A 23,571-nucleotide genomic window follows, 5' to 3' on the forward strand; every position below is an offset into this window, starting at 1 on the left:
TAAAAACAACGCTGCTAAGATATGCAATGCATACTTGAAGAACCTAATTTTCCAAAAAACAATAAGGTACAATTACATACTGAGAGCCCAGTAAAAACAAAGCTGCTAAGATATGCAATTCATACTTGAAGAACCTAGTCAAATGTCGCTTCATAGCAATTGAGATACTAATAGCTCAAATACTACTTGTTCGACAACACAAAGCGTTTCTTACGCCACCCACGTCTGCACGCCTCAAAATACTAATATAATGAACAGTTCACCTGATTAAATAATTAGCATTTAACAGTACTTGTACATAAACCGTCTTATGGCCCAAACTCTAAAATATTCTATTTATTCACACATATTGTTTTACTCTTTTTCTAAAATTGACTTGAGCGTCAGACTGAATAGTCGAAAATCTCTTTCGGCATTCTTTTCGATCTATTTTTTTTTTGAATTTTATGTCTCTGATCCTTCGCCGATTCATCTAGAAACTTCAATAGTTTATCAAAATCTTTTACCGTTTAGGAAATATTAAACATAGCATGACGACCATATAAATATTTATGTCTGTTGTTATGAATTTCAATATGCAACTATTTTAATGTGTATTTAGCATGATTAAAAAGTTACTCATATTCATGTGACTGCAGCGTCAATTCGTTTTAATAAAAATAAAAAGTTGTTAATAAAAGATAATGTAAAATTACAATTTAATTATATTATAGTTATAAATATGAAATTAATTTAGATTCACCCGGAGAAAATAAAGAAAGACCAGGTACCGTCATCAGAAAAATAACAAATATTTTGTTCTATAATAATGTTCTTTTTATATAGAAAACATAAAGTTGAAATTTAAATCCCAAAAATCTATAATTTAATTTAAAATCCTTAATTCTGATTTGGGCTATTCGGCCCAATGAGACATGGATGCTTCATCCAGGCCTATAATGAGACATAAAGAAGTGTATCCTATTTATATTTGGGCCTATAATGGATCATAAAAAAGTGTTACCTATCATCAAGTTGGGCCTAAAATGGGCCATAAAGAAGTGTACTCAAATCAAAGACTTAAATAGTAATTTGACTTGTGAAATTACATTAAATTACAAGCGATGGTGATTTTATGGGCAGTTTAATTATAATTTTTTTTTTTTTTTTGAGGAAGTTTAATTATAATTTTTGATTTTGCTCATCAATTTATCCCTATTTAGCACAATAATAATTATCAGGCCCAGTCAGGTATAAAAATGGAATAAATTAATAAAGAAAAAGCTAAATTTAAAACTAAATTGATAAAAAAATCAAAAGCTATGCTAATTAACCAACACTTACAAGTTGAGGCAGTAAATTGTCACTTTAGTCTCAAATCAAATGAAGACAGTTTACCGGTTGTAGTTGGGTATCCATGTTACCGAGGTAGAAACTGAACGTGGTCTCATCTAAATAAAACTTTCACAATTTCTAAGACTCGCCCCAAACTTTTCATTTAATTATATTTCCTCCCCACGAAATCGCACCATTTTACATTAACACCCTTCTCTTTTTTCTTTTCAACGCCTTTTTTTTGTAATTATAATTTTTTTAACAGCACACTGCATACAGTGTGCACTGTGCAGAGGTAAGTTAAACAACAACAACAGCAGGCAGGCTTGAGTTCATGAAAAACACAAGCTGTCTGAAAAAAAACTCTTAAAAGAACCAAAAACAAAACCTTAAATAAAATAAACTCAGACCAGGTTCAGAAAATTCTTGCAAAATTGGTAAAATCCTTAACCGGCAATTTTTTTATTACAATTCTCAATGACTCGCAGCACGGTTCTTCTTCTGCTATTACATATTATTAGGTATTTTTGTTGAAACCCTAATTGTTTAGTTTTGTCTAATTCTTAATTGCTGCTGTATTTTGAGCTGTAGTCTACAAGGTTTAATTGGTTTTTTTTTTCCAGCTTGTTTTTCTGGGCATAAAACCTGGGGGGTTTATTAGTATTGTTGAATCTGTAATGCCCAACTAGCTATTTGATGGATAATAACCCGCAATCAGTTTCCGCGAATGGCGAGGAGAATGTCGGAATTCCGGATGATTTACGTTGTAAGAGGTCGGATGGGAAACAGTGGAGATGCACTGCCATGTCTATGCCTGATAAAACTGTGTGTGAGAAACATTATATCCAGGCGAAAAGGAGAGCAGCTAATTCTGCTTTACGAGCTAGTTTAAAGAAGGCGAAAAGGAAATCGTTGGGAGAAACTGATATATACTTGGAGAGTAAGAATGAGGAGTTTGATACCGCAATCACGAGTATGAAGATTGAGGATTATTCGCCTCCAATGTCGACGAAAAAGTATAAAGAGACATCGAAAAATCTGGCTCAGTATTCTCCTGAAACGCCTGTGAGGAGTTCGTCTATGCGCAATTCTCTAAGACCAAACGAGGATGATTTGCAAAGAGATGTAGAGTTTGAAGAGACTTGGAAGTCTTACAAAACACCACCTCTTTCGGCAATAGATTCGTCCTGGAGTAGATCCCAAAGGAGCTTTGATGCCAGTGCTATGACGGTTAGATTTGATAATTACCCTATTGTGAAGATTGTTCACTTAATATGATGATGTTTATGTTGTGTTTGGTTTTTTCTATCCTGCTTTAATCTGTCAATGCTGAGATGAACATGTTGCTTCAGGAACACTCTGATGGAAGTACAAATTCTACCAAAGATGCTGGTGGGGAAATTTGTCATCAGTGTCGAAGAATTGATAGGATGAGAGTGTTTTGGTGCCGCAGATGTGATAGAAGAGGCTTTTGTGATCATTGTATCTCCACATGGTGAGGTTTACCTCTTTGGCATATGGCTTTTATTTCCATTGACAAGCATAATGAATGTTAATGCTTTGCTTCTAGGTACTCGGATATCTCACCGGAAGAAATTGAGAAGGTTTGTCCTGCATGTCGTGGTATTTGTAATTGCAAGGCGTGCTTACGAGGGGATAATATGGTCAAGGTATTTGTTCTCCAGGTTTAAAATTAAAAGGGGCATTCACTTTATTACAGTGTTTTGCTGTTTACATATCGTAAACAAAAATTAAATGTTTTCTTTCTGCAGACCAGTTATGTTGTTTTCTATGAGCTGTAGGTAAGAATACGGGAGATACCTGTTTTAGACAAGTTGCAGTATCTCTACTGCCTATTATCTTCCGTTCTTCCTGTAGTCAAGCAGATCCATCAAGAGCAATGCTTTGAAGTAGAACTGGAGAAAAAGTTTCATGGTAAGATTTCAATGTTTCTATGACATCTTTCTGTCTGTTATTTTTTTTACCATTCTTACGAATTTGAGTTTATGTTTTCAGGAACTGATATAGATCTTGTCAGGGCCAAATTGAATGCGGATGAGCAGATGTGCTGGTAAGGACACTTGTGCTGCTTACATTTTCCTTTTGTGGAATATTTTCATGATGTGTTTGTTCCATTATGTGTAATATGACCAGGAAACTGGTCTTTCTCTTTGTTATAGATAATCTAATATATGAATTTTTATTTCATGAATCTCATTCTTCAAGAAACTTCTGTTGATTAATTATATAAGGTTGGTTGTTTGCTTGTCTGATTTCTAGAGGGGTTTATTGCATGATATATAAGTATTGTGACCACTCCTTATTTTCAAGCCTGCAGTTCACTGTGATGTATTTTCTCGCAGCAACATATGTAGGATACCCATCATTGATTATCATCGGCATTGTGGAAATTGCCCGTATGATATGTGTCTTCATTGCTGTCAAGATCTTCGGGAAGCATCACTACATGATGCAGTAGAAGACCAAATGGCCGGGGGAAGTCAAGACAAGGAGGCTGTGTCAAAGCAAGTGAAAGATATTAGAGCAAGACTTTGTATATCAGATAAGTATCCTGGCTGGAAAGCGAACCCTGATGGTAGCATTCCATGCCCACCGAAGGAGTATGGTGGCTGTAATCACTCATCACTGAAACTAAGTCGCATTTTTAAGATGAACTGGGTTGCGAAATTGGTGAAAAATGTGGAGGAAATGGTCACTGGCTGTAAGGTCAGTAATGCTAGCACTCTGTCTACGTCCGGGTTCAATGATTCCACACAGTGTTCTTACAGGGAGCACAGTGATGACAATATCTTGTACTGTCCATCATCTGAAGATCTAAAAGCTGAAGGGATAAACAAATTCAGAAAGCATTGGGTCAAGGGCGAGCCTGTTATTGTGAAGAAGTTATTTGATAGCTTATCCAGTCCCAGCTGGAACCCAAGGGTTATATGGAAGGGAATTCAGGAAACATCCGATGAGAAAATGAAAGACAAGAACCGAGTTGTAAAGGCAATAGATTTTTCAAACTGGTCTGAGGTGAGTTCTGCTCTATTTATTTAGGTTCATGGTCCATGTGTTTTTGTAAATGTCAGTAAATTAATCTGCACTGCTCGTTCACTAATTTCACTCTGTTCTTTCACATGTGGCTTGATGTGCCTGCAGGTTGATATTGAACTTGGTCAGTTTATCGAAGGATACTCAGAGGGAAGAAGGGGTGAAGATGGTTCGCTACAGATGTTGAAGTTGAAGGATTGGCCTCCTCCTGGTGCTTCTGAAGAGTTCTTATTATATCAGAGACCTGATTTTATCAGTAAACTGCCTCTACTGGAGTATATTCATTCAAGGTTGGGTCTTCTGAATGTGGCGGCAAAGTTGCCTCACTATTCCTTACAGAATGATGCTGGACCCAAGATTTATATCTCTTATGGGACCAATGAGGAACTTGGTAGAGGAGATTCAGTGACCAATCTCCATAACAAAATGCGTGACATGGTGAGTACTTGCTGAATCTCTAAATATGTACTGCTGCTTCTTGAATTTTGAATGCATTGTAGAACCAACAAAGGGAATTTTCAAATGCTTACCTTATCCTATTACCCTTCTTTGATCTATGACGGTAAATTAGTAAACCAAATAATGTGGAATGGCATTTGGCGGGTTTTGTGCAGGTATATCTGTTGGTTAATATGCATGAAGTGAAGCCAAAAGGTTTCGAAGGGAATGATTCGCTTAACCAAGATACAATCTCGGGTGAGGGAAGGTTGCCCGATCTATTGCCTAGTGGGCATGGTATACAAAATAATACAAAGGTACCGGCAGATAAGGTTGAGGTAATGGAGGAGGATCAAGGGGTTGAAATTCCAACTCAAGTGGGAGAGATTAAGAGAGTTGATGATCAAGAGGTTGAAGCTAACAACGGAAACAATGACATTGAGAGAATAAAAGATCAAAAATTAATGAAAGAAACTCGTCCAGGAGTACATTGGGATATCTTCCGCCGGCAGGACGTTCCAAAATTGGTTAAATATTTACAAAAACACACTATGGATTTTGGCAAGCCTGACAATGTAGGGGATCAATTTTTAAGTGCATCTATGTAGTCTTACAAGGGTACATTTTTTCCTGGCTTTTATTAATGCATGTTAATGATGTTGTGATGCGGATGCCAGGTGACACATTCTCTTTATGATGGAACATCTTTCCTATATGGGCATCACATAAGCAAGCTAAAGGAAGAATTTGGTAAGAGATATGTCGTCATTGTTTCTTTTGTAAACTAGTTCGAATTTCTGGGTACCAATGACATGACTTTTTTACTTGAGTAGCATATCGTTGATTTGAGGCTCTTACTTCTGCATTTGACAAGTTGTAGCGTAGTATGACATTCAAAATTTACAAACTGTATTTAAAATTGCATGGTCAATATTCACCTAAAAAAAATGCTTGGTCAAAGAGTAAGCACTGATTTTCTTGAAACACTGTGTTGGCTGCTATTTAGTTTCTGAAGGAACTCTTTTACATTTTGATCATCTTTTTTGATTATACAAAGCATATGGATACACGATACTTCTGTTGCAAGTAGTATGCTTTACTTCTTTTTTTATCCTAGACATAGATTCTTTAATGCTGCTGATCTTTACTGTTTTCCTTATGGTGATAATGCTGAATATGTTTTCATTCCATTTGTTCGCCATTTTGTTGAGAATGCTTTATCATGGATTCTTTATAAGTAATGTACTCGTTTTGGTTTAAAATGGAAATTATGATTCTTTCTATATCAGGAGTTGAGCCATGGTCATTTGAACAGAAATTGGGAGAAGCTGTCTTCGTTCCTGCAGGATGCCCTTTCCAGATGAGGAATCTTCAGGTGAGCATTGTCTTGCATTTTTAAACCTATCTATGTTCCTCAAATGCAAATGTTGAATGCCAGGCTATCAAATAGATGTTAATCTTTTGTATAATGCACTTTCAAATGATTGGATTGAGTTGGTATCCAATTGATAGTCATTTTTCATTACCACATTATAGAGCCCAGGCAGTTGTACTTAATAGAGGGGGCAATAATAAAAAACTGGCAGTAAATAACAAACTTAATTTACTAAACAGAAAAGGTGCAGTCCAAAGAGGAAAAGAAAATGAAATATCGTGATTCATTGAGCTGTTTTTGTGCTTGATTTAGATCCGGCGAAACTTAGCATCCTTTATTTATATTAATGCTGTGTTATTGCATAATTTGCAGTCCACTGTTCTATTGGCTCTTGATTTCTTGTCACCTGAAAGTGTGGGAGAGGCTGCTAGGTTGGCTGAGGAAATACGCTGTCTTCCAAATGATCATGAAACAAAACTTCAAGTTTTGGAGGTCAGGCAAATAAAATATTCCTTAAAAGTATTAGTGCTTCCTTTTGATAGAAATTATTTCTGTTTGTCTGTGGGGATTTTCTTCCAATCTCTCATCCCTTAATCTGTTCCTCTTAATAATTTTGTTAGTTTTGAATTGTGTCTTGATACAGGTCGGAAAGATCTCTCTATATGCTGCTAGTTCAGCCATTAAGGAAGTCCAAAAATTAGTTCTTGATCCCAAGTAAGCAACTCGTTCCTAAAATTTTCCTACAAATTATGTTGTCAGAATTTCAAGTTTTAACTCTCTTAATCCTATTAAGAGAAGAAACCGAAGGGAATTAATGTAAATACCCGTTGTATGTCTTATGCACCTTTTGTGGGAGTTCTGAAAGATTTCTGTTTCTATTGCAGACTCAGTGCAGAGATAGGATTTGAGGATCCTAATCTAACTGCAGCAGTTTCTGATAACTTGGAGAAGGTTTCTAAGCAAAGAGAGATAAGTTGTTCTTGAATCTAATACATAGTAATTGTTATTTAGATATAGGAAAAATTAATTGTCAAAAGCTCCCTTATTTGGTGCTTGATAGAACCATTTAAATGTATAAATATGTTTATATGTAACATTTTGTAATCTCAACACATTTGGATTTGTAACTGTATAATATTCAGCATTTGTGCCTTCGTCTTAATACCGTTAGGATAACTCCTACGAAAGACAGAAAATCAGACACAACACTGGTAGAATCGGTGAGTGTTCATTAGAATTATGTCAAGCTATGAGTCTGAATGATTCAGCAATTCTATGAAAATCTGCTGAAACATTTTTCCATGCTGATTCTGGTGCTTGAGCATTTAAGGTGTATAACTGGCCACCGCTAGCACAGCAAACTGCTACATTATGACGTTGAAACAAAGGGCTTTCGACTCTGAATTCCAGCTCGTAGTAGCTGACTTTTGTAATAGAGTCCTCCCTCAAGCTCGATTCTATCAAAGTTCCTTTTACATCCGGTCGTCGACCGGTGATTGTCTTCACTACAGCTTCTCCCACTTCCTTCGGTCCTCCAAACGCTTCAATCCTGCAAAGTTGAGATCCTAAAATATCAAACACCAACACTTTGATTTCAGTTCAAGCATCAATTATCAATTTATATCTATATGGCAGCCGAATGAAATTTGAGAGAATAAAATTGTCACTGGGTACAGGGAGTGCGATGTCTCCAGTTTGTACGATTGATGTGTACTGCCACATAGTCAAAAAAATTCGGGATTTCATTAAAAAAGCTGCCTACAATGATCAATTTATTATGTTTTAAAGTTTGGTAACGGAATTGCGAAAATAAAAAGTGTGAAGAAGACTCACGAGAAATCAAGAGGAACCGGCGAGACAATTACACTAACATTGAGCTCACCACTAGAACCCGGTGGACCAAACGCAACAACAGGTTCATTCACATTCTTGCGCCGTCTATTATCATTATAGAGAGGAGGTGGATCCATTGATCTCTCTAATTCCTTCTTCTCAACTGCTCGATACAATAGCGTTTGATCACCAACCCAACTCGCCGGATAAATAAACTCTGTTTTACAACACATAAAATGCTTCAAATCACCGTTTTCACAATTGAATGAACGTATGATATGGCTCTAATTGCGTCTTTTATAAGTATCTCATGGATTTTTTTATTTAAAAATAACGTATAGAAAAAAGTTAAAACAACAATGTGAACGGAGTTGACTTTTTTTTTATACCTTTTTAATGCATTTAAACTGATATACACGAGGTGCTAACGAGAGATGCATGTTATACATTAGGGTCATTTTTGAACCATTTACTAATAGTCTAATATGAACTTACTCACCGAATCCTTCATTTGTTTGAATACAACGGCTATACCCTTGAATCGGGTAAAGCACATCAAGCTTAAGATTCCGGCCATTTTCCGGTGATAATCCGAGGAAAAAACTCGTAATGCCACCAAAATTTGCACCAACGGCTACTAAAGAAGCTGAGCCAACACCAACCAATAACCGTCGCCTAAATGTGGATGCTAAAGGTGCGAATTGCTCGGCAGGAAGCCTCGGCAATTCTTCTTTATTTTGGCCTGAGGCAGCTTTGCAATGGGATGCATGAAGATTATGCAATGCCATGGCTATCTGAAAATGGCTGGAGCCACACAATTTTTGTTGTGCTTCCTCAAATACTGGGCCGTGAAGAGATGGTCATTCATGGGTTTTACTACACGGGCTAAAGATGGGTCTGTTGGGCCCTGATATATCAAATATTTTTGGATTACAAAATACTTAAGAACAACAAAAATAGGACTGTTTATACAATGCAACACGAGCATTTACGATATAAATTTTTTTAATTATAGCTTTAATAATTGAATACTTACTCATTGGTTTATTACACGAATGACGTAACACAACCGTTGTGTTGTATAATTATCCCAAAATATTAACTGAAATTAACAATTATTCTATAACTTATAAACACTGTTTTGACGTGTATCAAAGTTGAAATTTTTATATGCTTTAATTTTTTTTATTTCAAATTTTATTCCAGCCTATGGCTTTTATAAAATGATTTCTAAAACATTGTTGCAACCGTTTAAAAAAATATTTCTAAAAACTCTCTTGATGAACATCTATTTTTATAAACAACTAATAAAAATAATACATCCCACGACACTAACTCATTAAAGATCTAAGGACAAACTCTATTAACTTATATACAAGTCAGTCAAAATTTTATATTTCTAGAATTTATAATATAAACTTAAAATTTCAAATACTTCAATTTCAAATAATCAAGGTTAAACTCATTTGTCCAGAATTACGATATAAACATTTTACTTCGGGAATTTCCTCAAAATGACATTAGAGCATTCAATTATCAACCCTAGAGCTAACAACACATTTACACAATATCAAAATTCTCATTGAACATCTCAACTCCAACATGCAAGGCAAAACTCAAGACAATCAAGTTATAGTCAAGGATTTTTTAACAACACCCTTAATTTGAAAAAACTGCTAAAACTGACTCCTAATTAAAAAAAAGCATTTGATTTAAATATCTCGAAAGTGATCTCCTCAGAAAATGAAGCGATTCCATTGAGGGAATAAAGAGAAAACCCTTTTTGGTTTTAAAAATTCACACTTTGAACAAATCTTGATCAAATTTCTTTAAATTTTTATTGCATGCATGATTTTCTTGGATCAAACACTTTGATTAAGTGATTATTTGTCAATTTTTAGCCCGTTCAAACCTTAAATTGTCTCTCTTCAAAGAAAAGAACCCCAAATTGACATAAATATTTATCCAAACACCAAATTGTCATTTTTGAACAAGTTAAGATATCAAATTTGAAATTATCCCATTTCATAGTTGACTTAACCTAAGATTTTATAAATATTTTTTTTTAATAATTGGGGGAGGAGGAGCGCTTGTGGATCATTTTATATATTTCGATGTTAGTTACATGGTATACCAACTGCTAGGCTGCCGTTTGAACAAGATATTGCTGATCCAATATAAACCTAATATAAATCAACATACAACATGAAAAGATATTCAGCATTCGATAAGTTATCAAATATTTTTGGTTTAAACTTTTGGATGCATGTTGGCATTTGATTATTATAATACGAGCATATATTAAGATCTCCAACCACTCTTTACAGTTCATAATATAAAATTTTCTAGACACTTGAAAATTAAGTTCTAAATTTTGTTATTTGTTCTACATTCACACTAAATTTTGCTTACGCCAAAATTCCTCTTCATCTTGCTCTTTAGCAAAGTCCAATAACAATACATTTCAAAGGCTGATCCACGAGAAATTATTAGGTAAACTCAGTCTACCACGTCATCCGTAAACTAAGACATTATGACACATTATTAAAATAATGGTAATCTTGTAAATTTGTTTGTTATTATTTACACTTTTTAATAGAAATATTATAAGATTGTCATCATTTTAATGACGTGTCATAATGTGATAGATTTAATCCACAATTGACGTGGTGGATTGAGTCTACCTAAAAATTTCTCCAGATTCACAGCTACTTATCAGTATAGGTCTACTAATATCTCCGTAACTTTTAAAAATTTAACAATTTTCCTTTTGAAATTTGACTAAATTTATTATTATCTCTTTCTATTAATCAAATATCTGCAAGTTGATTTCGTCAAAAGATCTCATTGTTAAAACTAAGGCCATGTTTGGTTCATGGAATTGAATAGCATGGAATAGAATAGTTATTACATAAGGAATTGAATAGCCATTCTTTAGTTTTTGAGAGGAGTACTTATTCCACAATATTATGAAATAGCAATTCCATGGAATGCCTATTCCATGAACCAAAGTAAAGAATTTTCATTCTATACGGAATAGCTATTCCATTCCGCACCTATTCCATGAACCAAACATGGCCTAAGTTCAATTTCACCCCTAATTTTTTTTTCTTTCAAGCCCTTTAACAAAGAAAAGTAACAAATAACTTGACTAACGGAAGAGGAAAATAATACATTTAATCAAACATCAAAGGAAAAACAATCGATTTTTTTTAAAACCGGGAGAATAGTAATATTTCGAACCTAAATTGATGGGACAAATAATGATAATCCAAGTCATGACTCAATCTTCATCTTCCTTTTTCTTGTTTCTGTTGTATTTCAGTGATATTTCTTTTTCTTGTTTCAGCTGTTTGCCAGTGATATTCTCTTTTCTTGATCCTCCTAAACCTAAGAAATCATCAGTCGTCGCTTCTCCACTGAATGATGATAATCCACTTTGATAATCCTTTCCTCTATTATTACTGCTAGAATTGGCACCTTGAAAGAACCTGCTACTTCCATTGAAAAACTGATCGACACTTGTTCCTTTCTGCCATGAGCGGTCCTATGTAGAGCGTATTAATTTTTTTAAATAATACAATTAATTAATATGGATCCCATCTTTATATAACTAGAGCAAATTATTACGAGACCTCCCATTTTTATCATAATTCGCATTTTAGTTTTTCTTGAAAATCAAACAATATAGTCATTCACTTTTGTTTTTGTCAAAGATTTAATCCTTCCGTCGACCATTTTTTGTGTTAGTTAACCGAATCAATGAACTATGTGATCCTCCACTTTTATTTTTGTCAACGATTTCATCCATTATTTTTGTTTTTTTTTTTTTCTGTCAATGATTTCGTCCCTTACATTTTAAAATTAATTTACCCTAAAATCCTTTGACTCTGTTGACTAACACTAAAAATGGACAGATGGACTAAACTGTTGATGAAAACAAAAATGAGGATCATATATCATTTGATTTTCAAATAAACATGACTAAAATGTGAATTATGACAAATGTAGGGCGCTTCATAATAATCTGCTCATAAAACTATAATAAAACTAATATATACCATATTAAGTTTTTGCACACCTTATGAAAAATTTCCGCCGCCAATGTTGTCCGGTAATGATCATTTTGTGTCTGAATTGCAGACAATGTTGGAAGTGTGATGCCAGCAGCAACAGGGAAGCTCATCAAATTTGCAGATGCACCAATTTGAGCTGCTTTTTGAACCGACATAAAAGCCGGGCTAGCTAATGAATTTGCATTTATCTGAAGGGGAGAAAAAGAAGAAGAAAAACAATTTGACATTGTTGCACCACCAAGAAGGCTAGCTGACGGGTCACCGGAAAACATGGTTCCTGACGGAGTTTTAATGTCAAGATGATTGAAAATGGATACTAAAGAAGTTCGATGTTCATGGGTGGTGTCGTTTATAATAGGCATGGATATGAAATTGGGTATAATTGGTGGTCGGCTTGGTTGTATATCTTCTACAGTTAAAGCATCACAAAAAGCTCTATGAGTAACGAAGCTACCCCTCCTGCATCATATTACATTAATTTAACCAAATTAATAAGTTAATCAAGCAACTATATAGTAATTTAAAAAAGGCTTAATAGTAAAAAAAAACAAATCTTTACGACTTGTTGTAATTTACACCAAATTTTTAAATTTTTACTGTAATAGCCAAATTACATCTTTTTATTGTAATAATACCAAACCGTTTTCTTTATATTAAAATAATTGAGGGACTGTTGTAAGTATAGCTAAAACGACCTATAGTGTTTGAGGGAAATTTATATTAATTGTCCTTGCTATTTGCTTTCTTATCAAAAAGTCCCTATACTTTAATTTATATTCCTATTCTATTAGCCCTGAACTTTTATTTAATAATTTGATTATTCATGTTCTGAGTTTTTTCTGAGTTCAGTATTTTTTGATAATAGTCCATTTGGTGATGTTTCAGCTAAATGCAATCCTATTTAACTCATCAAAAATTCAAAAATTCTATTAAACCAATAGAAAAGCTTCCAACGATATGTACGAACTAAATTTATGGGAGAGAAAAATATTTCAGGGAATATTAGTGTAAATTAACCAGTAATCTGGTTAAGAAATAATAATTTTCCCTAAATATAATAATTATCCACCGTCCAATTCAACATTTTAAAAATAATGATTAAGACTTTAGTTTAAAATAATGACTGCATAATTGCACATTAGTCAAACAAAGACTCCAAGATAAGCTAGCAATTATTCTAATTATATGTCAAAATCAATGCATTATTCTATACCGATTACTTAACTATGTATACTGAAAAAATATTTAATCCTCGTTTATGAACAAGAGATGAGCTGATGTGATTAGACGCGTGATTAACTAATTCATGTTGTTTAGCAATTTTATTAGTTAAAAAATGAACTAATTAATAGAAAGTTTTGATGATCCAAAAAAATTGAACATTTGCACTTATATCAATTCTAACCAAATCTTGTACTTTTATCAATTTTACCTGGAGAAGATGACGCCACAATCACATTTATACTCCTTGGTACCACAAGTTATGATATGAGCGTTCCAATCAGATTGCACTGCAAATTTCTTTAAGCATTTTTCACATTTCCATTTCTTTTCGCCATGTTTTCGAGAATAATGCTTCTTGATTCCAATAAGATTGCGGAATGCTCGTTCCGGATTATGATGAACACATGAAGGCTCTGGACAAACATAAACCCTTTTCTCGATTTCATCGCTTATTATTTGCTTCAGCTTCAATGGCAGATTATGCACTCTTAAATGTAGCTGAAGATTTTGGTCTCTTTGGAAACCTTTGTTGCAAATTTCACATGTGAAGCTGTTTTTAGCCATAAGTGTGTTTGGTGACAATGCAATAACTTCTGCACTAGAGTCTGCATAAATATATACACATTGAATTACTTTAAAAATTTCAGGCAACGTTTTTTGGTTACGAGAAAATTTTCACGAGTTCTTCAGATCCATACAATTTAATAAATTCTGTGAAAATTAGCTTAGGAGCCCATCATCATTGTTTGTTCAACAATTCGAGTGGAAATAGAAAATTCGAGTCAATAACCTTATTGTTTGTCCAAAAATTCAATTTGTTAACTACAAAAAAATAATTTACTATGATCTCTAGCACACCTGAACGATGAATGTTCAATTGGTTTGAAGTATGGACAAGTACAAGTCTAAAGATATTAAAATGATATATTGATACATATCAATTTATTTGATGTGTGTAATTAAGTTCTTAAAAACATTAATTAATTTGACTGCAGAGGTCTTAATAGAATTTTCTTCACTAGTTTCAAAACAAAAAATGAAATCAAAATTCAAGTAGGTTTTTAGTGTATATCATACAAAAATAAAATGGTGCAGCCAAGTAAAAAAATACAGAAAATACATGGAAAAGCAACAACTAAAAAGAATTTGCAATATATAATATATATATATGTTGTTACCAGGGTTTCCAGCTAAGTTGAAGTGATGATTCAGTTGTTGTTGTTGAACTCCATCTCCAACAACAGAAGAGAAACTTCCATCTTCACCTGTATTATTTGACATTATTAAAAACAAAAAATGGTTAGAAATTCTTTAATTTGACTTTCTTGAAATTCTTGATTTTCCGGTTCTGCTCCTCTTCACCAAACTCTCTTTGTTTGTACCTTAAGGAAGATTTGATTACTGCATGTTTAGGCTTAAGAAAACGAAAACAAAGAGGAAAATATTTGGGTTTTTGTTGTGAGACTAAGTCTATGGTAGGGAGAATATGTTTATTGCTTTTCTTTTAGATGTGTACATGCAATTTGTGTTTTTTCTTTATGTGATCCTTTATAAAACTCTACTCTTTTTCTAGTCCCTAAACTATAAATTATCTAAACTAAAAGTCCTTATCTTCACGAAAATATTATATGCGTACGTTGTACAAAGAGGTTACATAAGAAAACTTAAAAATAAAATTTAATGATTTCATACATTACCAATTGTGAAATTTAAATGAACTCTTAACTGAAATAAGAAAATTTCCACAATCTCTATAAATGATGAGAATTCTATGTTCAAGAGTGACGCATAAGAGGTTACTTCAACTCATTTTTAATTGATCAGAAATCAACCCCATGAAAATTAGCTCCAAAATTTGTTTTTGAAATTTTGACAAATTTGAGGTAATTGATAAAAATTGCCAAATTCAAGGGATTGATTGCAAATCAAGGCAAGTTAAATTGATATTTAAGTCCTTTGATTTCTCCTTTAACCTGGCCTGATGACTGTGGATTGAGGCAGCTTTGCAATTGCATGCACGGAAATTAATCAATTATGCAATGCCATGGCTAGCTGTGGATATTTTGGCGACAGTGCAGGAGTGTTGCCTCGCCTAGAGTAGACTATTCATGGGCTTTGTACCCATCCAAGCCCGTCTTCCTTGGGCCGGATTTGAACTGTAATTTTTTTTAAATCCAGTCCAAATCCTTGATGAGCGGGACTCCGTCTTTTATTTTTGTATAATTTTTATATAAGTTAAAAATAATTCTGTCCAAACATACATGCATATAATATAAGGGTCGAATTTGAATAGTAAAAATAAAGTCTGGATCTGGCTCGAACCAGACTCGGACTTGTAATTATAAATCGGCTGGTCCAGTCTGACCCGACCAATAAACAGGCCTATATTTGGACCATGATCTACCAAATATACCTTTTCATTTCGAAAAAAATAAATCTAAAATAACTCCTTAATTTTTAAAAATGCACTTTAACTTCGAAGCAATTCAAATCTCTTTAAATTACACTTTTATTCTTCTTGAAAAATCATATTTTAAAAAAATAAACGATTTGAATTACTTGTATAATTTTTCCTTTTATTATTATTATACTAGTATTATTTTTATAAAAAGTTATACTATTTTCTTTTTATTAAGGCCGTTGTCATTTTTATTCTTCTTTCATCGTAGTTGTTGTCGCCACATTTTATATTTTTATGAGAAAATTATTTTGAGGACGCTCACATTTGTCATAATTCATATTTTTAGTTCTTCTTAGTTGAAAATCAGACGATATAGTGTCTCACTTTTATTTCCGTCAACAGTTTAGCCTCTCAGACTATTTTTAGTGTTAGTTAATGGAGTTAAAGGATTTATGAGAAAATTAATTTTTAAATATGAGGGACGAAATCGTTGACGGAAGTAAAAATAACAAATGAAATTGTTGAGCTGAACAGAAATGGAGGACTATCTAATTTCTTTGACTCAGTTGATTGACACTAAAAATGAGCAGGAGTAATAAATCGTTAGCAGAAACAAAAGTGAAGGACTATATCGTTTAATTTTCAAACAGAAGAAATTAAAATTAAAATTATGATAAATATAAAGAGTCTCATAGTAATTTGCTCTATTTTTATTTAGGAACTATTAAAAAAGAGAAAAATAAATATTTATTTATTTATCAAATACAACTATGTAGGCAACTAGTTCATCTGAATTCCACAATCAATTTCAAATTAGTTGGTCCTGACCTAAGATTATATAAATATTAGATGTCTCTGTGGATCATTTTATATATTTCTATGTTTTTTTTTGAGAGGATATTTCTATGTTAGATATATGGTATACTAACTATAAGGCTGCCGTTTGAACATGATATTTCTGTTCAAATATGGTTAGTACTAAGCAATTTATATAAACCATAATAAATGATTAGTACTAAGCAATTTATCAAATCTGTCTATGTTAATTAATGAATTAGATCTCCAACTGCCAAGGGCGGATCTAAAAAGAAAGTATGTTGTATAATTGTCCATTTTATAATTTTGAATCTTTTTGAAAAATATTAATATGAATCATATTATTTTGCCACTTTAAAATTTATAATACATCCACCTCAAAATTTAATTTAATTTTACCAAATTTTTCGGGCTTATATATTTTCGGTAGTCTTCTTGTATACAATTTTTTTGAAATCCGACAATTCCAACAACTCTTAAAACTAAAGTCTAGACGCTTGAAAACTAAGTTTTATTTTTAGAACAAAATTTTCCTGCAATAGCTATTGTAGGAGTTTCCTGCAACATGAGTGTAAAAGCTGCCACGTTACTATATCTTCTTTAATTAAATGGTTAAATAACTATTTGATTTTATGGTTAATTACCCATTTGATTCTAATTTATTAACCAACTTAATTCAGGTACATAACTGATTAATTGATCAAATTTTCATACATCTTCAAAATTATAGCCACATCTCCTTATAATTTAACAATTTTTGGTGTTTACAGCGATAATATTATAAATTCAATATACATATACGTGATTAGAAATAAATAAATTAAGCGAACCCTTTCATTCCGAATTAAAGAATTCGGAATGAGTCCAATCTCCCCAATTAGAATTCGATTTAAATTGTCGAATAATTTTACACTTGAACATAATTTAATAAAAAAAAATGTTAAATATGTTAAAAAAACAATGAAATAAGATTTAATTTGATTTTAAATTCATTCAATCTTAACTTTTTGGAATCAGCAATTGCATCCTATAAAAACATAAAATTATAATTATAAATATAAACTAAATAATATAAATAATTTAATTTTGTAAAGGATCAATTATCTGAAAAAGGTTGAGTATATGAGAATTGATTTTTTTTTGAATTATTGAATATAGGTGATTTGTAAATTAGTGTGTTTTAATAGTATTCAAAATCGTAAATCTTAAAAATTCTAAAAGAAATCATATATCCTAATAATAGTTGGATTTGTACCAATAAAGAAAACAAATGGCACCAATACGTAAAAATAAAATTTTGGTTTACTAACTTGTTAGTGCCTCAGTGCATGGACTAAACAAGTCAATTAGCAAAAATTGAATGATTAGTTAACTTGTTAGTGCCTCAGTGCATGGACTAAACAGGTCAATTAGCAAAAATTGAATGATTAGTTAACTAATTTACAGATGATAAAAGATTTGTCAAAAATTGAATGATTAGTTAACTTGTTAGTGCCTCCGTCATTTTTTTTTCATCACTATTTGTTGAATTTATCAATAGATACTCTCCACATTTTAGTGGTTTTTTCTCTCTCCACATTTTAGTGGTTTTTTCTCTTGGTTTTTGTGCCAATCATTGAATTTTTTTTCCTGTACCAATTTTTGAATCTTTCTTGTTCGCTGCTTTATGGAGACTCTTAATGGTATGGATACAGCACAGAATCCTGTTCATGCGGAGGGATCCAATGGGAATATTCTGAATCAGATGTCAGAGTTGGTGATTGAGGATGACGATGGGGATGCGACGACGACTGCCGATTATAGTTATTGCTTGGTGGGAAGGCTAGCAACTGACAAGTTTGTTAATTTTAAGGCCCTTCGTAATACTATGTCTCAAGTTTGGAGACCCCTTCAAGGTGTCAGTATTAGTGAGATTGATGGTAGGGAGGATGATCGGGACCAGAGAATAATATTTCAATTTTATCATGAAGTTGACGTCCAAAGAGTTGTTAAGGGTGGGCCTTGGTCCTTTGATAATCAAATTTTGATTCTTCACCGTTTGTCTAATGGTGAAAGTCCTGCAGAGGTGGAGTTAAACAATATTGATATCTGGGTTCAAATACACAAGTTGCCAGTGGGGTTTATGAGTGAGAAGGTGGCAAGTAGCATTGGAAATCATGTTGGAATATTTCTTGAATCTGATGCTAACAATTTCAAGGAAGTTTGGAGGAAGTACATGAGAATTCGAGTTCGGATCAGTGTGGATACCTTTAAAAAGCATTATGAGAATTAAAAAGCAGGGAGGACAGTGGGCTGATGTAGAGTTCAAATACGAAAGACTGGGCATATTTTGTTTTATTTGTGGGCTTATTGGACATTCTGATGGATTTTGTAGACGTCGTCTTACTTGTCAACCTGAGGATATAGTTCTTGCTTATTCCGGTGAGCTGAGGGCTGTTAATAAACGTCAACAACTTTCCGGCAACAGGTGGTTGAGAGGAGGAGATACGCCCAAATCCGTTCAAGGAGAGAAGATGAATAATTTTGGCAATTCAAATGGGAAAGATAAGATTGAGGGAGAAATCAGTGGAGGGCAGTGTGGAAAAGGAAAATCTGTTATTCAAAAAGATTTAGGATTGAATGGAGATCTTGAGAAGAATATTCAAATGGAGATGATAAAGGCAGGTGGAGTAATTATAGGGGAACCTAAAAGAAGACGCGTCTGTGATGAGACTTTTATGCATGAGGGTGACGTGGAAAATATGGGAGAAGATCCTCAACTTATTGAATCAGGAGAGCAGTCAAAAAAAGGGTTTTTTACACAAATATCTCAAAAGAGCAACTCTCTATCATTTTTCCCTCACAAAATAAAAATTTGTAGAAATCACTCAAAAAGATAAAAAAGTTTAAGTAAATCACCCATACCCCAAAATAAGTTGATTTTGTAATTAAATAGGACAGCTCTACCCTCTTCTATTTCAAAACACCTGTACTATATACAGAAAACGAACATACCCTTAGTTTTTAATTTCCTAACTCTGATCTTCAAGAACAACGGCGCATATAATTTCGAAGTATAATGAAGATGGCCATTAAATCGAGTAATCGTCGAAGCTTCTCATCAGAGGAAGAGGAATCGGTCGTTGCTCCAGTGGAGAAGGGTGTTGCTACAGCGAAGGGGAAGGATTTGATGGCAGCGCCAAGAATGAAGCGGAGTGCAGATCGGATTCTAAAATTTGACTGACCTAAATCGGAGACGGTAACCATGGAAGCAATGGCGGCAGTGGTGAAGTGAGAAATAGACAATAATTTTATAAATAAAAATCAAAAGTAGATTGAAAACTATGTCAAATTCAATAAAATCTTAATGTACAGTAATTCATATGTTTTTCAATTCAAAAAGATATAGTGAAGCATTGTTTGTTGTAAGGAATTTGATTGGACTGCTTCAGGTGGTTTTTAATTGAAACTTATTAATTGGTCTTAAAGCACTGTGATTCAAAAATACATGGAATATGTACTCTGCATTCTATATGAGGAGAGTCTTTGGGTATCATGACGATGGAGCGTCGGACATTTTATATAAAAAAATTTTTGAAATATAGTCTATCATAAAAATTGAACAATTGTTTTTAAATAAAATGTAATTGACAGTTTATAAAACTGAAAAACAATCTTATGTGAACTGTATGTAAACGTGAAATAATACCATATATTGGAATTTTTGGTATAGTACTTATAAACAAAATTGAATTTGATTTCAACTTCTGATTTCATAATTTGCCTTTAGGTTGGATCTGTAAAATTCCAACTTCTGATTTCATAATGACATTGACAAGAATGTTGATTTTTTTAGTTTTGGCTAAAATATCATTTTACACCATTTGGATCAAAAGGTATTTTACCCATCATCTTCAACCTTCAACTTTTTTAACAGAAGATATTGTATAAAGAAAATAGGCCAATCTTACAACCTAAACAGCACAATTAAAAGCTAATAACCATGACTAAGCATCTACCTGTATAAGACTTTACAAAATTATACTAAAGCATGACCCCCAATTTTAAACCACGAGAAATCCATTTTATTTGTGATTCTTAAAATTGATATTGAAGATGTAAAATATCAGCATAAATTTATCATCATCGGCGGTATTGGAGGCAGCGACGGCGGAGGATGATCATAATATTCGTCCGACACAATCTCAATAGAATTAGACCTTGTCATCGCCGATCACTTTGGATCTCTTAAGAACAACAAGAAAGGTTCAATCTTTCGCAAGAGATTGCTAAGAAATCAACTTTCACGGTGATCGGAACACTTACACTGTGATGGAGTTTTGCCGGATTGGATAGTCTTCTTGCTGTAAATTCTTCTTCTCTCGTACAGTAGGAAGAAGGAGGGTATAGTTGTCCAGTTGTATTATAATAACAACTAGTTTTGGGGTTTGAGAGATTTATGAAAAGTTTTTTCTTTTTTTGAGGGATTATTGTCAAATTAAAATTCTTGAGGTAAAAATAATAGAGAAGACCTCTTTTGAGGGATTTATGTAGATTACCCTATTATGTTCTGGAACTGTCGTGGGATTGGCAACCCACGTACAGTTTAGGCCCTTTATGGGCTAGTAAGGGAAATTAAGCCAGATGTGGTTTTTTTGATAGAGACTATGTGTACTAGACCAAAATTAGAAGTAATTAAAAATAAGTTGGGCTTCGATGGGCTTTTTGTTGTTGATTGTGTTGGGCATAGTGGGGGGTTGGCCCTTATGTGGAAAGAGGTTCAAAAAATCCAGTTCCGTGGCTACTCTCGCTTCTTTATCGATGTTGAGATTGAGTTGAATTATGGGGGTTTGTGGAGATGTACGGGGTATTATGGCAATCCTGATAGAAGGAAGAAGAGAGAGTCGTGGCAATTACTTAGAACTTTAGCTTCTTCCTCTCAAATTCCTTGGTGTTGCTTTGGTGATTTTAATGATTTACTGGATAAAAGTGAGAAAACTGGGCGAATTCCTCATCCAAGATGGATGCTTGAAGGGTTTCGTGAAACTATTGATGCTGCAGGGTTAATTGACATAGGAATGGAAGGGTACCCGTGGACCTGGGAGAGAGGCAGAGGTACGACGGGTTGGGTCCAAGAACGGTTGGATAGGGTGTTTGGTTGTGAGAATTGGTGTTCTATGTTCCCCAGAGTGAAGGTGACGTCGCTAGAGTGTGCGGTTTCAGATCATTTACCGATCCATATTAATCTTATGGGATCGTTAAGTGTAAAGAGAATCCACCGATTTCGTTTTGAGAATCTTTGGGTAAATGAAGTGGACTGTGTAGAGGTTGTTAAGGAGGGTTGGAACACTTTCACTTCAGCTGGAATAAAGGGTCAGATTGAGAATGTGGCTCAGGCTTTAGACAACTGGGGGAGAGAAAAGGCTCGTCGATTTCATAAGCGTGTTAAACGCCTTAAAAATCAGATTGCTGGCTTGCGGTGGAGGAGGGATGCAAATGGTATTGAGTCTTTTAAGGAGGCCATCAAAGAGCTGCTTCATGTTCAAGAGCAAGAGAGGATTTATTGGAGACAGAGAGCGAAAAACCATTGGTACAAATCAGGTGATTCTAATTCCCGTTTTTTCCATAAGTCTGCATCTATTAGGAAAAGGCGAAATAAGATCACTAATATTCAAACCAATGAGGGGACTTGGGTGTCTTGGGGTAAAGGTCTAGAATCTCATATGCTTGAGTATTTCCAGACCTTGTTTAAATCAAGTGTAGATAATGATGATAGAATTCCTAGCTTAGTAAGTGGGGATATGATTAATAATGTTGATCATCTGATGGAGCCTGTGTCTGAGACTGAAGTTCGATGTGCTGTGTTCAGTATGCAAGGAGATAAAGCTCCCGGGCTTGATGGTTTAACGCCTGCGTTCTACCAGAATTTTTGGTCTGTTGTCAAAAGGGATCTGATTGTTGCTGTAAACAGATATATTCAGAATGGGGTGGGGTACGAGGGGATGAACGATACAACGATTACTTTAATTCCTAAAAAACAGGTTTCTACAACCATGGGTGATCTCCGACCTATTTCGCTTTGTAATGTTTTTTACAAAATCATTTCAAAGATTCTCGCAAACAGAATGAAGAACTTTCTGCCTTTAATCGTCTCAGAGAGTCAAAGTGCTTTTGTTCCGAATAGATTGATCAGTGATAATGTGTTAATTGCCTTTGAGGCTATGCATTTCTTGAAGAGAAAATCCCAAGGAAGAGAGGGGTATGCAGCTATGAAAATTGATATGTCGAAAGCGTATGATAGAATCGAGTGGCCTTTTTTACGAAATATGCTTTTGGCGTTTGGCTTTGGGACTAGATTTGTTGAGGTGATTCTCCGGTGTATTTCTACTGTTCGTTACTTTGTAATTCATGATGGAAACGAGATTGGGCCGATTGTCCCTAGCCGAGGTATTCGTCAAGGTGACCCTTTGTCTCCGTACCTATTCATATTATGTGCTGATGGGTTGAGTCTTATGCTTCAGGAAAAAGAAAGATTGGGGTTAATTCATGGGGTGAAAATTTGCAGAAGGGCTCCATCAATTTCTCACCTCTTTTTCGCCGATGACTGTTTGCTTTTCTTTAAGGCAAACATCGCTGAAGCAAAGCACATAAAAGATACTCTGCAGGTTTATGAGGAGAGCTCAGGGCAAATGGTGAACTTCGATAAATCCGCTATCTTCTTTAGTACGAATGTAGAGGCAGATTGTAGTGATCAAATCAAGTTTTTTTTGGGTGTGGACTCAATGAATACTGATGGGACCTACTTGGGGTTACCTTTTATGATTGGTAGAAATAAAGGTGCGGTTTTTGGGATGCTTAAGAACCGAATATGGAATCGTATTCAAGGCTTAAAAAATCGTTGTCTTTCTGCAGGAGGTAGGGAGCTGGTTATAAAGACAGTTTTACAAGCTATCCCAAATTACTATTTCAATGTTTTTCTTATCCCGTGTAATATCTCGAAGGACATTGAACGTATGCTTAATTCGTTTTGGTGGGGTTCTAAACGAAATGGCAACACTAGA

At 33.9% G+C, this 23,571-nt stretch overlaps 3 protein-coding genes across 5 annotated transcripts; 1 reads left to right on the plus strand and 2 right to left on the minus strand.

The window, feature by feature from the left end:
• The first annotated feature begins 1,575 nt into the window (after positions 1-1,575).
• Positions 1,576-7,343, plus strand: LOC126673039 (E3 ubiquitin-protein ligase JMJ24). Its single transcript, XM_050366989.2, has 14 exons — positions 1,576-1,835; positions 1,938-2,544; positions 2,667-2,809; positions 2,885-2,984; positions 3,117-3,249; positions 3,331-3,385; positions 3,678-4,350; positions 4,477-4,806; positions 4,983-5,381; positions 5,484-5,556; positions 6,096-6,181; positions 6,554-6,673; positions 6,825-6,895; positions 7,066-7,343. Exons 2-14 carry the CDS (start codon positions 2,011-2,013, stop codon positions 7,163-7,165), a joined length of 2,817 nt encoding a protein of 938 aa, XP_050222946.1. The 5' UTR covers positions 1,576-1,835; positions 1,938-2,010; the 3' UTR covers positions 7,166-7,343.
• On the minus strand, positions 7,209-8,843 carry LOC126673040 (psbP domain-containing protein 7, chloroplastic-like). 2 transcript variants are annotated; one of them, XM_050366990.2, is made up of 4 exons: positions 8,514-8,843; positions 8,015-8,231; positions 7,856-7,894; positions 7,209-7,730 (listed from the first exon to the last, which is right to left on the minus strand). In XM_050366990.2, exons 1-4 carry the CDS (start codon positions 8,800-8,802, stop codon positions 7,424-7,426), a joined length of 852 nt encoding a protein of 283 aa, XP_050222947.1. In that variant the 5' UTR covers positions 8,803-8,843; the 3' UTR covers positions 7,209-7,423. The 2 variants fall into 2 exon arrangements, with proteins under 2 accessions (XP_050222947.1, XP_050222948.1); XM_050366991.2 differs by lacking the exon at positions 7,856-7,894 and having other exon boundaries at positions 8,514-8,830.
• Positions 8,844-11,135: 2,292 nt separating this feature from the next.
• Positions 11,136-14,841, minus strand: LOC126671646 (zinc finger protein GAI-ASSOCIATED FACTOR 1-like). 2 transcript variants are annotated; one of them, XM_050365430.2, is made up of 4 exons: positions 14,493-14,841; positions 13,523-13,919; positions 12,096-12,549; positions 11,136-11,546 (listed from the first exon to the last, which is right to left on the minus strand). In XM_050365430.2, the coding sequence occupies exons 1-4, from the start codon at positions 14,593-14,595 to the stop codon at positions 11,298-11,300; spliced, it is 1,203 nt and encodes a 400-aa protein (XP_050221387.1). In that variant the 5' UTR covers positions 14,596-14,841; the 3' UTR covers positions 11,136-11,297. The 2 variants fall into 2 exon arrangements, with proteins under 2 accessions (XP_050221387.1, XP_050221386.1); XM_050365429.1 differs by having other exon boundaries at positions 11,136-11,561; positions 14,493-14,839.
• Between the last annotated feature and the right edge of the window lie 8,730 nt (positions 14,842-23,571).

This window comes from Mercurialis annua, linkage group LG3 (assembly GCF_937616625.2).
Source record: "Mercurialis annua linkage group LG3, ddMerAnnu1.2, whole genome shotgun sequence".
Taxonomy (NCBI): domain Eukaryota; kingdom Viridiplantae; phylum Streptophyta; class Magnoliopsida; order Malpighiales; family Euphorbiaceae; genus Mercurialis; species Mercurialis annua.